This window comes from Lagopus muta, chromosome 27 (genome assembly GCF_023343835.1).
Source record: "Lagopus muta isolate bLagMut1 chromosome 27, bLagMut1 primary, whole genome shotgun sequence".
Taxonomy (NCBI): Eukaryota; Metazoa; Chordata; class Aves; order Galliformes; family Phasianidae; genus Lagopus; species Lagopus muta.
In genome coordinates, this window is record NC_064459.1 from 2,733,979 (window position 1) to 2,746,835 (window position 12,857).

Genomic DNA, 12,857 nt, shown 5'->3' on the forward strand with positions numbered 1-12,857 from the left:
GAGCTCTTCCAGCATGCGTACATTCTTCATGGAAAAATAAATGTATGTATTCATATGAAGTCAGTGCACTTCTGAAAATAATGTTTAAACATAAAAAAGACCTCTTTAAACCATTTCTATAGATATTACAGCAAATCTACTACCTGCTCATTTGCTGATGAGAAGTCAGCTGGAAGAACTTCCTATACAGGAGCCAGTAATTATGCCACAGAAGAGTGAGCACTGTGTGCCCTCACTCTTCTCTCACAGTTTTCAATGTTAATTTCCATTTCTGTGACCATAGGACCTTGGCTCAGCATAGTCAGGTGATGAATCACAAGCAAGAAGATTGTGTTTTTCTTAATAAGTTAACATAAGTGACCTCAGCTCCAGAATTTCCCTAAGTTTCTCTAAGCTTAGCTCCAGAAAGCCACAGTGTTCAGAGATGAGTCTTTGATAAGGCTGAAGAGATATCAAATATCTCCTTCCAGTGTAGTGTAGTAGTAACCTTGATAAATTGTTCTGCTTTTCTTATCAATTTCCCATATTTATAAGGGGAAAAGATGAATGAAACAATGTTAAAGGCCATACTGATGTCTGTGACATCAATACCACGTGTTATTTTCACAAAGATATTGATAACCACAAAACAAACAAACAAACAAACAAACAAACAAAAAACACAGGAGAAATTTAAACAGCCATGGGTTGAGTATTAATCTAATTCTATTAACTGGAGTTGAGGCCATTTGCAAGAGTGATGGGTCTTGAAGAAGAAAGATACAATAGATATTGAAGAAGATACAGAGTATCTGTGAAGGAAGAAAGTTGCAGGGATGAAGCAACAAATCCCCGGATATGCTTAGCCACAATGGAAAAGAAGGATTTGCAAAAATCAGCAGATCAGTTTAGATTTGCTCTTTGGGTAAAGCCCTTAGTATTTGCAAAGAGAAACTCTCCAACAACTAAATCAAGAATTACAAATTCTTACCTGCTAAGTATATAAGATATGAAAGGAAGTGAAGATTTTCTTTACTCTTTCTGTTTCTGAGCACTTGTATGGCACACAGCACTGAGCACCAGCACTCAACCTGTGCTAATGTTCTGATCACACTAAAGGAATTATTCTTTGTCCTTGGTGCAAAATTCGTAGATTTCAGGAGAAGCTCTATCGAATTTACGTTTCCTCTATATCTGCATGGATGGAATTGTTCATACACGCTGAAGGAGGCAGAAAGAGCAGTTCCTCTCCAAGGAGAAACTTGTCCTATCTTCTCATGTCCAAGAGCAGAATGTTTACAAAAAGCTCATTAAGGGAAAGGGGATTGCAAGATAGCAACAAATCTGGTGAACAGCTTACACTACACGAGATAAGAGAGGCAAGGCGACCATAGAAGAGAGCAAGCCCTATCCAATTACTGAGACATGGGGAGGGGGAAGGGAGAGAGGACGGATCACAAGTTTCAATCCAAACTTGTCATCTCTCTGTGACACAAGGGGATAAAACCGCCACTTAGCCCACACGGGAGCTAGAGCTTGTTGAGTGCGGTCAGAGGCCGGAGCGAAGCCATGGATTCCATAGTCCTCCAGGTGTGGGCTGGCCTCTGCCTCTTGGTTCACCTTGCCTCTTGCAGTCCCATCCTGAGCTTGGAGCACTCTTCCTTGGAGGAAGGCGAGCCTCTTTTCGATGAATTCCTGTCCGAGCAGGATGGCGTTGATTTCAACACATTGCTTCAGAATATGAAGAACGAGTTCCTGAAGACGTTGAACCTCTCCGACATTCCTCTGCACGAATCGGCCAAAGTGGACCCACCAGAGTACATGCTAGAGCTGTACAACAAGTTTGCCACTGACAGGACATCTATGCCATCTGCAAATATCATTAGGAGCTTCAAAAATGAAGGTAAGATACGTGCATCTCTAGCAATGGTCACCTGGTAGTCAACGTGATGTATACACGTATATAGTCAAGTAGGCATTGAGCACACAATAGGGAGTAAAGGCCTTTCAGTGAGTGCCGTTAGCAACAGACATTTAATACTGCTTGTACTAATGTCACTTGCTATGAGATGGATCCCTTGTCCATTGCTTTTGAGATTGCAAGTTTTCAGCGAAATATGACATTCCTCTAGTGTTTAAGAGTGTAATTTGAGTGCATTGTTTTCACTGTCCCCAGAATGACACTTGTTTGTTATTATCTGTCTGATTTTCAAATGGAAACTCATAGTATTATTTGAATTTAAGGCAAGAAATCATTTTACATATTGTTCAACATTGCAGTATTTTCTGATTGTGAGTGAAACAAAATGTGGGTTTCTGTTAATACCCTCCCACTTTTGATCCCCGTGGGATTTGTAACATTTTCTTCCTTTGATATCTGAGCACGGTCTAGACAATAACTAGAATTTTGTATCACACTTAACTTTTCTTTTTGAGAAATAGGATATTTCATGTTAAAAATTATATTAGAAAAAGGAAGCTTATTCATGACCTTACATAGTTCCCTATGTTTCTGTTTCAACATTTCCCCTCATTTCAGCAAAGACAAGATAAGTTTCAGTGATAACATTCAACAGTTTCTTAACAGTCATTTGCACCAATGTGGGATTTATGTTAAAAATGTTTTTCAACCAGTGGTTTTCAAATACCAGTCATTCCACTTGGCAAGTACAAGTGCTTCCATTCTATTTAGCTCTTTAGAGATACGTGCAACTATTAAATCGCTGCAAGACTTCTCCATGCTACCCTACGTAATGTAGAACAGCCATTATGCATTTTTATCACTCTGCTCAGTCCTGCCAGGCCTGGATACTCTTTACTGGCAACGTGTTTCTGGTTTGTGATTTAAATCTCCTATACATATCCTTTCCTCCAGAGTGGGAGAATTTATTGAATGGTTGATGGCAAACCAGCTAGACCATGGGTGAACAGTTACTCATTTCAATACAAATGCAGACATATGCAGGAATGCCTGTTGTTCTTTTCTCACTGTGCACTATGCAGGAGAAATGAACACAGTGAAATTTGTCGAGTAAAACATGCCAACCAATACAACACAGTGTGGTTTAGTGACGTAAATCTGGAATCATTCCACTGGCAAAACGAGCAAAAATGGAACAAACAGAGTTTTTTGCCAGGGTTCACAGCTCTGTGCCCTTCTGTGTGATGTTCCATCTCTTCTTCATCACTGCAAAAATTCTGTAGTGAGATAGGGCAAATTTGGTGTAACTTTCCATCATTTAGGTTTTCCTCTCAGCTCTGCTGATCCCATACAGCAGGATGCAAAGTGGGACTACTGATGTTAACACAGCTTCACAAGCACATGGTTATACAATTGTTTGGGTTTTCTTTATATCTTTAAAATCCATGAAATGAAGAATCAGCCATTTCATGCCCAAATCACTCTTTTTTAATATAGAAATTAATTACAGGTAATCTTCAAGGCAGTAGAAACAGTCTTTTTTTTGCTCACCTCAAAATTGGTGGTAATGGTAGTTTCATTGCTATTCATTAAGCCCTTTATTAAATTTGTAATTGCTATAAAGATATTATAGAAATGTAACACGAGGCACAGCTGGAACTGAGTATAATGCTGTATTGCGAACAGAACTGCAGTGCTCTATCAGTGAATGTCCTCAGGAAACTTCTATTTTCCTATGGATTTCAGATCACCCTTCCTGACCCTGCCAGGGATGTACTGGTGGCAGAAAGTTATCTCAGCTTATGGACTTTGTAGTTGAAGTGCAAAGTCACATCTTGACTTAGAAATGAACACTTTTCTTGCCCTGTTAGTGCTGACCCAGCTTGTCACATATCGCATAGCCCTGGTGTAGTGAATACCTTGTGCCTATTTTCTCAGTGGCCAGGTGATATTTCTCCACTCTCACAGAATTCTCACGGTTGGCATCTCACAGAATCATTAAGGTTGGACAAGACCACTCAGATCACAGATCATGGTTAAGCATGGTTAAGCTTGAATAGCAGTGTTTTTCACCTCTCAGCATTCCTATGCTGATGCTGTGAGGAATATAATCAGCTCCCATCTTTTCAATTGATGGGTAGGGAGATGCAAGCTCCTTATTTTTTAATTTATGAACCGATGGAATTGCTAAAGCAGAAAGAAAAAAGAAGGCAGGTGCCTCAAAACCTACTTCATGGCCATAGGAGAATTCATGTGCTTAAGTGAGCTGCTTGCTTAAGTGCATGGATGGAGTTTGGCCAATGCTTGCAGTTTTATCAGTGTCCTTTTTCTACAAAGATATCAAAATTGGAGGAGTCAGAGATGAAGATAGCAACAGGTCCCAAGCAGTTTGCTTCTGCAGAAAGTTTACATGTAGTCTCTATGTCTGTCTTCTAAGTTACAAGTAGACAGCGTAGTAATTCAGTAACAAATATACAATCATTAGGATTGTAAGATTCCTACATTGCATGAAGAAATGCATACTGCTATGTATAAACAAGCAACGCAGGCAGGACAGACAGCCTGAATGACTAGCAGATACTGTGTGCTTCTTCCATGTTTTATTAACCAAAGCTGCCAAAAATGCCTGAGTACAGCTGTCTGACTGCTCGCTTGAAACTCACTGGCTCTGTGGCAGCATTCCTATTGACTGATGGTTCACATTGGATGTTCACTGCCTGCTCTTCCTAACCTGGAGCCTTTACAGCTTCTCAGGCAACTTTTCCTTCTATCATGCTTGGTGCTCTGCATTGCTGAGGATATTTCAGCAGAAGGAAATACTTGCTAGCACGAAAACACACAGCAGACACAGATAGAGACTGTTGTTATTGCATATGCAGCCAATGTGTCATCTATCTCATGTTCACTCCAGTGCTATATCTTTCTTCCCTTCCTTTGCTACACTTACTGTTTTTGTCTCATTTTTTTTATAATTACCGAGAAGCTATTTCATTTTGGTATTAGACCATGCATGTTTAACAGGTAGTCCTTCCAGGTGACTAGGAAGCCCTTGAAGCCATGAAAGTAGTAAGAATACCCTTAAGTCCAGATTTACAGTCTTTATCTTATGTGGGATCTCACTGTCCTTAGATATCTATATTAAAGCTGTGGGCTTTTTTTCCAAGGACAATGGAGAAAACACTCTCCTGAAACTGTTGGACTGAAACCATGCAGTGCAAAACATGTCAGGTGAAATTCAGTGCATGTGTTACTGGATATATTGACCATTCTAAAATACCTGATTTTTGTTATTTCCAGACCTTGCTTCCCACCCTGTTGGTGTCATAGGAGTTCGGAAATATCCCCTTCTGTTCAATGTCTCCATCCCTCATCATGAAGAAATCACCATGGCGGAGCTGAGGCTCTACACCTTGGTGGAGAGGGACCAAATGCTTTATGATGGGCTCGACCGAAAGGTCACTATTTTTGAAGTGCTGGAAAATGACCATATGGGGGTAGGAGAAGAAAGAAAGATCATGGCACTGGCATCCAGACAGATCTATGGCACGAGCAGCGAGTGGGAGAGCTTCGAGGTGACCGAAGCCATCAGGCGTTGGCGAAGGGCAGGGCTGACCACGCACCGACTGGAGGTTCACATTGAGGGCAGGGAAGGGGAGGAGCAGAATGGAGAGGGGAAACTCGATATCGACATCAACTCTGAGGCTAAGCACGTGCCCCTGTTGATTGTGTTCTCTGATGACCAAAGCAACGATAAGAAAGAGGAGAAGCAAGAGCTGAACGAAATGATAGACCATGAGCAGCTCCTGGACTTGGAGAACCTGGAGGTTGGCAATTTCCATGGACACCCTGGTGAGGAGGCTCTGCTCCAGATGCGTTCCAACATCATTTATGACTCCACTGCTCGAATCCGAAGGAACGCAAAAGGCAACTACTGCAAAAAGACTCCACTCTACATAGATTTCAAGGAGATTGGCTGGGATTCCTGGATCATTGCTCCAGCAGGATATGAAGCTTATGAGTGCCATGGAGTATGCGCCTACCCCTTAACAGAGCACGTCACCCCAACAAAACATGCCATTGTCCAGACTTTGGTTCACTTGAAGAATCCCCAGAAAGCCTCCAAGGCCTGCTGCGTGCCCACCAAACTCGATCCTATCTCAATTCTCTACATGGATGCAGGGGTGGTCACCTACAAGTTCAAATACGAAGGCATGGTGGTATCAGAGTGTGGCTGCAGATAGTAGCAGGGAACACATGCACAGGGGAGTGCACAAGGGAAGTATTTAATGATTCAGTCTGTAAATTTGTACATTTCGGATTTCCTATTTAATAAGGTTATTTAATGAGGCATGTACAGATAATTGTATGTTTCCTGTCACGGGGAATGGGCAAGTCATATGACCGTAGGGAATGTATATTTTGTTCTGTTGCTTGCTTCTTGCTATTCTTTTCAAATTATGACTGTCTTTCTTCATATCTGAGCATAGAGCAGATCACTGGATTGTTTGGGTGGGCTCTTCATGCCAGAAGGGGCACATTCAAATTCACAGGAATAAAGGCATCTTTTTGTGCCTTGTAAATGGTGATTGGCATCTGTAGGGATTTCCAGAGTGACTAAAGCTATGGGCAATACATGCCTAGATTGTTTAGTTGCAGTGTAAAATCTTTATAAAGATCTTTACATGCTCAGATATTTCTTTGAAAATTTATCTCTGTAGCTCTGAAATCCCAACAAAAGGTTTAGAACAATACCAGTTTATACCAGCTTAGAAACTGGTCCCCCCAGCCAGTCCAGTAAGCTATGTCCCATACATCCACACTGCCCAATTCAAATGGCTGAATAGCATTGCATTTAGTCTGCATAGAAATAGACAGAAAAGGAAACCCCGTTGTGCCAGCTAGATAGAGAGGATCTTTCCTTTGTGTATGTGCTGAAGTTGTCAATTCATAAAGGTACTGCCCCCCCTTAAATGCTATATGATGGAGTCACATGCCAATGTTTCCGCCACTCTTCTGCAACAAATCGCAGTGATAAGAAGGTGTCGGAGCTGAGAAACAATAGACCCGTCACTTTATTTATACTAAGCTGCAAATTTGTCAGATTCTTGGGAAAGTGTAAGTGACGCTGAGTCTTTAGCCTGTACCAGAGCCTACTGTACTGTCCCTGCATCTGTTTTACACTTTTAAGGGAAAGTTATCTTCACTGGAAGTGATAAGGGCCTTTGAAAGAATCACTCTAACACTTCATGGGAATGAACACAAAAGACTTTATCATGCACCAACTAAAACCAGTCTCACCTATTTTCACACATACTCTTCTGTGCTTCCCATAATTTATTGATCTATTTATTGACTGCCTGCCTTTGTAATATAATGTAGAATACAGAACGTTTTATTTTTGTGCTTGTATGTAACCCCACTTGGATAAAACCTTGTACCAACCCTCCTGGATGTGGACTCTCTCTGTTGAGTTGTGCTGTGTGGAGATTGGGATTGGCAATGTTTTTCTGCCCTAGAAACTTGTAAAAACTGCGCCCCATGGCTATCTCCATTGCTTACAGAACTATTCACCCCAGTGTTTATTTAAGCAGCATTCTGGTGAGCGTACGGTGTTGCCCACTCCATGACCACTGCGTGGTTCCCAGTAGCAGCTGGGCCATGGGTCTGTACTGCTTCACTCCTTCCGAGGTAGCTGGCACTGCTCACGGGCCTTTCCCTACAGCCACACTGCAATCTCAGTCTGTCCTTAATGGCACGCTGCAGGAATTCAGGGGAGGTGTGATATCTCCCTCTGCTGACACGAACCGCCGCGGCCAATGGTTGAAGTGTCACCACGCAAATGCTTTCAAAACTCTCCTCAATTCTTATGAAGCCATTTGCCAGGACAAACCATTCACCTTGTTAGGAGTGATAATCCAGCATTAGGGAGATAATCCGACATTTGCTTTTATCGGCTCTTTTCTGCAACTGTTCCTGTGGCAGTGATCCACCCAACATGCTTCTGCACTGCTGTCCTTTATCGAACAGCACCAACACTTCTGCTCACCAATTAAGAGGATCTATGCCTTAGAGACAAAATATGACCCAGTAGAACCACCCTCTACCATTACACGTTTCCAAGTGACCACAAAGCATATCAGAGTGGCTGCCTTCGCACTCTCTTACTGCTCTAATAGAGGAGATGAGATACAAGAGTACTGCAGTGCTAGTGTGGGTAGCCATGTAGTTCTATCAGTAATTAAACCTGCACATGTATTCACAAGTAGAAATAAGCAGATATATCTACAGTACCTGTGTGGGATTACATGCCAGCCCATCTTTTGGTATTAGCAATTTTTCTTTGTAATAAAACAAGCATGGATTGGATGAGATGACCTTTAAAGGTTCCTTCCAACTCTAATGATTTCATGATTGGTGATTTCAGACAGAAGTTGTGTTGAAAACTGGTGAAGCCTGAGATAACACCTGGGTATTACGTTATTTCAGGAGGAAACTAAGCATCTCTTGAATCCTTCAGCTACAACTATGCTTTTCATAATCGGGTATGAGAACTATTGAGAACGGTATTTCATTTATTAATGTGTGCCTGTTAGGCATTCCTGCATTCCTGCTTTGTTAGCAAAACCTTACCTTGACTTTACCTTTAAAAATAAACAGGCAAAGACATTTACTGAAGTTAGACAGCAGAGATAAAGCAAAATAGCACAGAAAAATTGGAAGACTTGTTTTATGAAGTGTTTTCCTTAAGTAGTAAATTAAGGCTGCGAAATCAGAAGTGCTTGGCTTTCAACACAGCTGTCTGTATAGATATGACACTCACAATAACATGGTGAGAGCATGACAAGAGCCAGTGCTATCAAGCTGTACGTGCTGGGGAAATCGGTGACAAGTCCCTGAAAGAGCATTCTAGTGCATGCTTTCTTTTTCTTTGTTTCTTTACTCTTTCCTCTCTCCTCCTATTCATCCACATTAGCACCATGACTTCTGTTTCTAAAAGAGTTTATTTTTCACCTTAAGTAGCAATGTGCTCTTCCTTTCATTTATGACGTATATAATATCGATATGATTCCTATCTTAAGCTCTCTGCATGTGGAACCAAACTTCTTCAACATCTGCATGACCATTTTAACCCTATAACTCTTCCCAATGCCCATTGACCTTTGGAGCACCTTTGGAGCCAAAGCCATGAGGTTCAGTCTCCCCAAAACTGAGGTCATTTAGGAAAAACCATCTCTCAAAGCAATCAAAAGCTGCAGCCAAACCTACTCCCATCTTCTTCTCCCTACCTCTAGATACTGCATTGTCCATTTTACATTGGCATTTTGGTGCCTGGATTACCTACCAGCCCAATGGAAGGGATTCAGTGAAGTATTTTCTGACCTCTGCACCAAGTCAAATGCCAACAAAATCTATCACTTATTTAAAAAAAGCAAAACAGAACAAAACAGTAAAAAAAAAAAGAGAAGGAGGATTTCCTGGCACTTGAACATCTGCTTCAAGAATTTGAAGAACTACAGCCCAGGGTTAATTTAAACTTCCTTATAACCCAGTTCAACATTTGGAGTGCAAACACTGTTAATAGGATGGGAACTGGGGTGGCGGTGGGTTGCTTACTATGCTGGGAAACAAAGCCAGAACAAAACTAGCTTGAGATAGAGGTTTTGTTTATACTGCTGACCCATCTGTCTTCATTAATGCACTATTTACAGGAAAAGTTACAAAATTAGCTTCTGCTCCTTCTTCAATTACAACAGCAACAAATAAAGGCAGAATGGCTTGTTTGCCCTCGACTAAAAATGGAAATTCTTATCAACACCCCTTGGAAGAAGAAGTTTATTATATGGAGCATATTATTGTTGAATATTACTGTTGGGCCCAGGCATTTTGGATGGAGACGTGCATTTCTGGCACAGGCAACATCAGGAGTGAAGAGCGGTCAAGGAGGTGGTATTGCTGCAGAGAGCCTCAAATGTTGGCCCATGCTTTGCCCTAAACTTCTAAGACTAAGGTAGAAATAATGTGGTTTTTCTCTCATTTCTAGAGTGTGGATGTCTAAATGCAGTCAGATGAAAGCCCAAATACACACATCCTGAACCTCCTTCAGCCATAATGAAACTGATTTGTGGCCACAAGTTAACAAGCTGCCATGCAAAGCACTCATAGCATTGGCACAGCCATAACCCTATGAGGACTTGAGTTTGTGGCCTAACATTCCTAATGAAAACAGACTATAAAAACTACTGCTGTGGTGAGCTTCTTAAAATCATCTTTTCAATGAAAAGAAAAAGCCACAGGGGTTGGAAGTCAATGATCTTTAAGGTCCCTTCCAACCTAGGCCATTCTGTTGACAGTTGAACTTGATGATCTTAGTGGCATTTTCCAACCTCAGTGATTTTATAATTTTATGCTTTACTCTCCAAGCCCAATGAAATAGAGACATGCATGAAAAAAAAAAGAAAGAAAAACAACCAAAAACCAAAACAAAACAAAAAAACAAAGAAAGAAGAGATCCTCCCTTTCTGTAAAGCCTAAAGCCAGTAATTTCCAGTGGGCAGGCAGGTTTGTCAGTGTTACATCTCTCCTGCACGTCCCAATAGAAGGAGATGCTTCCGAATGACCTCAAGACCTTGGGAATAAATCCAGCTGGTGAGTGCCCTGCCTCCCTTTCCTTCATCCACCCATTGCCTTGCTCTTCCTCATGACCCTCAGCACTGCCCACCCACTTTTGCTCAGATCAGACACGTGTTTTCTAAGCCTGCATCGCTGCAAGCTGTTCCCTGGGGAGTAGGACGTGAAGCACGTAGTGTGCCTGCTGTGCGTGCACAGGAGCATCTTGCTGGGGAAACACAACCAAAAGTTGTGGAGAGAGCAGCTGTTAGAGTTACTGCTGCTTTTCCTGGATGGAAACAGAGGAAAAACTCCACCTTTTGATACCCTTGTCAAGAAGATGAATAGTGGATGGTGATACATGCTGAGGTCTTGCTAAGAGCTCCTGCAGCAACAAAGCACATTTGCTTTCAGGTGCATGCTAGATGCATGCCAACTGACTGTACTGCCTCACTTTGGGCATCAGTGAAAGCAGAATTTCAGCCAGCAATGACCTGTGAAATTGTCTGCATCCAGCCCCTTCCATTGAGCAGATTGCTAACAAAACCCTTCAGGATACAGCTGCATTACTCCTGCAAATGGAGCTACTTTTTGGAAAGGACAAACTCAGAAGTAGACTTGTTAATGTGTGCGCTGTAATAATATATCGCCAGGGGTGATAAATCACATCCAAATAAATGAGCATACATTGGGAATAGGAAATTAGCATGTTTGTTTAACACTGCTGGATGTGTGCCCAACACGATTCTGTGTGCGAGGCAAATTGATCAGCCCCCTGCTCAGCATTGCAAGGACTTTGCGGGACCTTTGATTGCATTTTTTAAGTAAACAAAGGAAATGCGGGGGATAAAAGCAATCAACATGGTTGCAATAAAGGAAATGATATGAGAGGAATGGATTTCCGTGACACAGAGAAATGCTGCTGGAAAAGAAGTGCATCTTTTTTTCTCCCTAGCTCCAAATACTACAAATTTTCTATGAGATAGGACCAACGAAAGCAATGTGCAGTGTTTGATTTTAAAGGAGCAAATGCATACCATGAATCCAACATCAGCACAACCACATTTTGCAGGAGCTGCTGCCCACGGTGACTTTTGGCCAAGGGATGCTCAACGTGATGCAGAGCTCCCAACGTCCTTCAGCTCCGTGCAGCTGATGCTGTCCAGGATGGTGCTGAAAAGATACGTGTGAAGTGAGAAGGTTTAAACACAGGGTGGTCCCTGGAATCAGGCACAGCTTGCTAACTAGCAACAGAGCTAAACAACAACCCAACCTTCCATAGCACTCAGGTTTATGTTGGCTTTGCTATAGCAACTCCTTATCGCCCTGGAGATTACAGCATTTCAGATCAGTTGTTGTGAGATTTGGTGGAATCCATTTCCTGAGCTGTCACCACTGGGCTAATCAGGCAGAGTTGAAATGCAAAGGTGGGAAAATGAAACTAATTGTTGTGCAATACTGAACATGCTTATACAATTGCCAGATTTTAGATTGGCTTTGGATCCTGATACGGGGAGCCCTATGGCCTGGACTGTTACCCAGCTGAGCCGTGCAGAATGAATATTTTCCTGTAGGAAAAATGATTCCTTCCTAGCATTTCAACTTATAATACTTATTATTGCTTGTTGTGCTTGCTCTGCACCAGATCTACCCTGGGACATCCCAATTTAAACTCCTCCAAAAATGGGAGTGGGGGTCCCTGGGAAGCTGAGGCACATTTAGGGGTACCAAGGGCTGATCTAGCAGTGGAGACATTGCAGTGGTTTATTTTGGCTTACACCAGCTGGTTGCTGCTGGAGTAGGCACAAAGTAGCATGGCACCACTTCAGTCCAAATTCCTTTTAGAATTTCATTTATAAGCTTGCATCAATTTTGAAATCATTCTTGCTGGAAAAGCAGTGACACACTCAGCTTTCTCCCTGGGATTTCTCCAGCTTGCATTGCTTTTTTTCACCCCCCTTTGCCAATCAAGGCTGAAAACAGATTTAGCTTAACAATATAGATTGCATGTCTTGTGCTTCCTCTGTCCACCCTTATTAGTGCAATATAGATAAGCAACGTGCCCTGAGCTACAAGCCCAGGCTGTGCTTAACAGAGCATGCATCTCCTGGCACAGCCGGGGGGGGCTAACGAGCTCCAGGACAGGCAGGAAGGGTTGTCTCGCAAGTCTGGCAATCTAGTTATTATTCCAAATATTTATAGATGTTGGGATCCAAGACTTGCGCATCTGGCTCTGGTTCTGCATGGTGCAAACATTTTCAAAGACTTCTGTGTTGGAAAACAAAAATCTGACTTTTGTCAAGGCAGAAGAACTCATGATTTTTACTCATACGTTGAGCATTGAGTCATC

General features: G+C 42.0%; 1 protein-coding gene across 1 annotated transcript; it reads left to right on the plus strand.

Annotated features, from left to right (window-relative positions):
* Window positions 1-1,470: 1,470 nt before the first annotated feature.
* Window positions 1,471-7,334, plus strand: BMP10 (bone morphogenetic protein 10). Its single transcript, XM_048928101.1, has 2 exons — window positions 1,471-1,882; window positions 5,198-7,334. The coding sequence occupies exons 1-2, from the start codon at window positions 1,549-1,551 to the stop codon at window positions 6,139-6,141; spliced, it is 1,278 nt and encodes a 425-aa protein (XP_048784058.1). The 5' UTR covers window positions 1,471-1,548; the 3' UTR covers window positions 6,142-7,334.
* The last annotated feature ends 5,523 nt before the right edge of the window (window positions 7,335-12,857 follow it).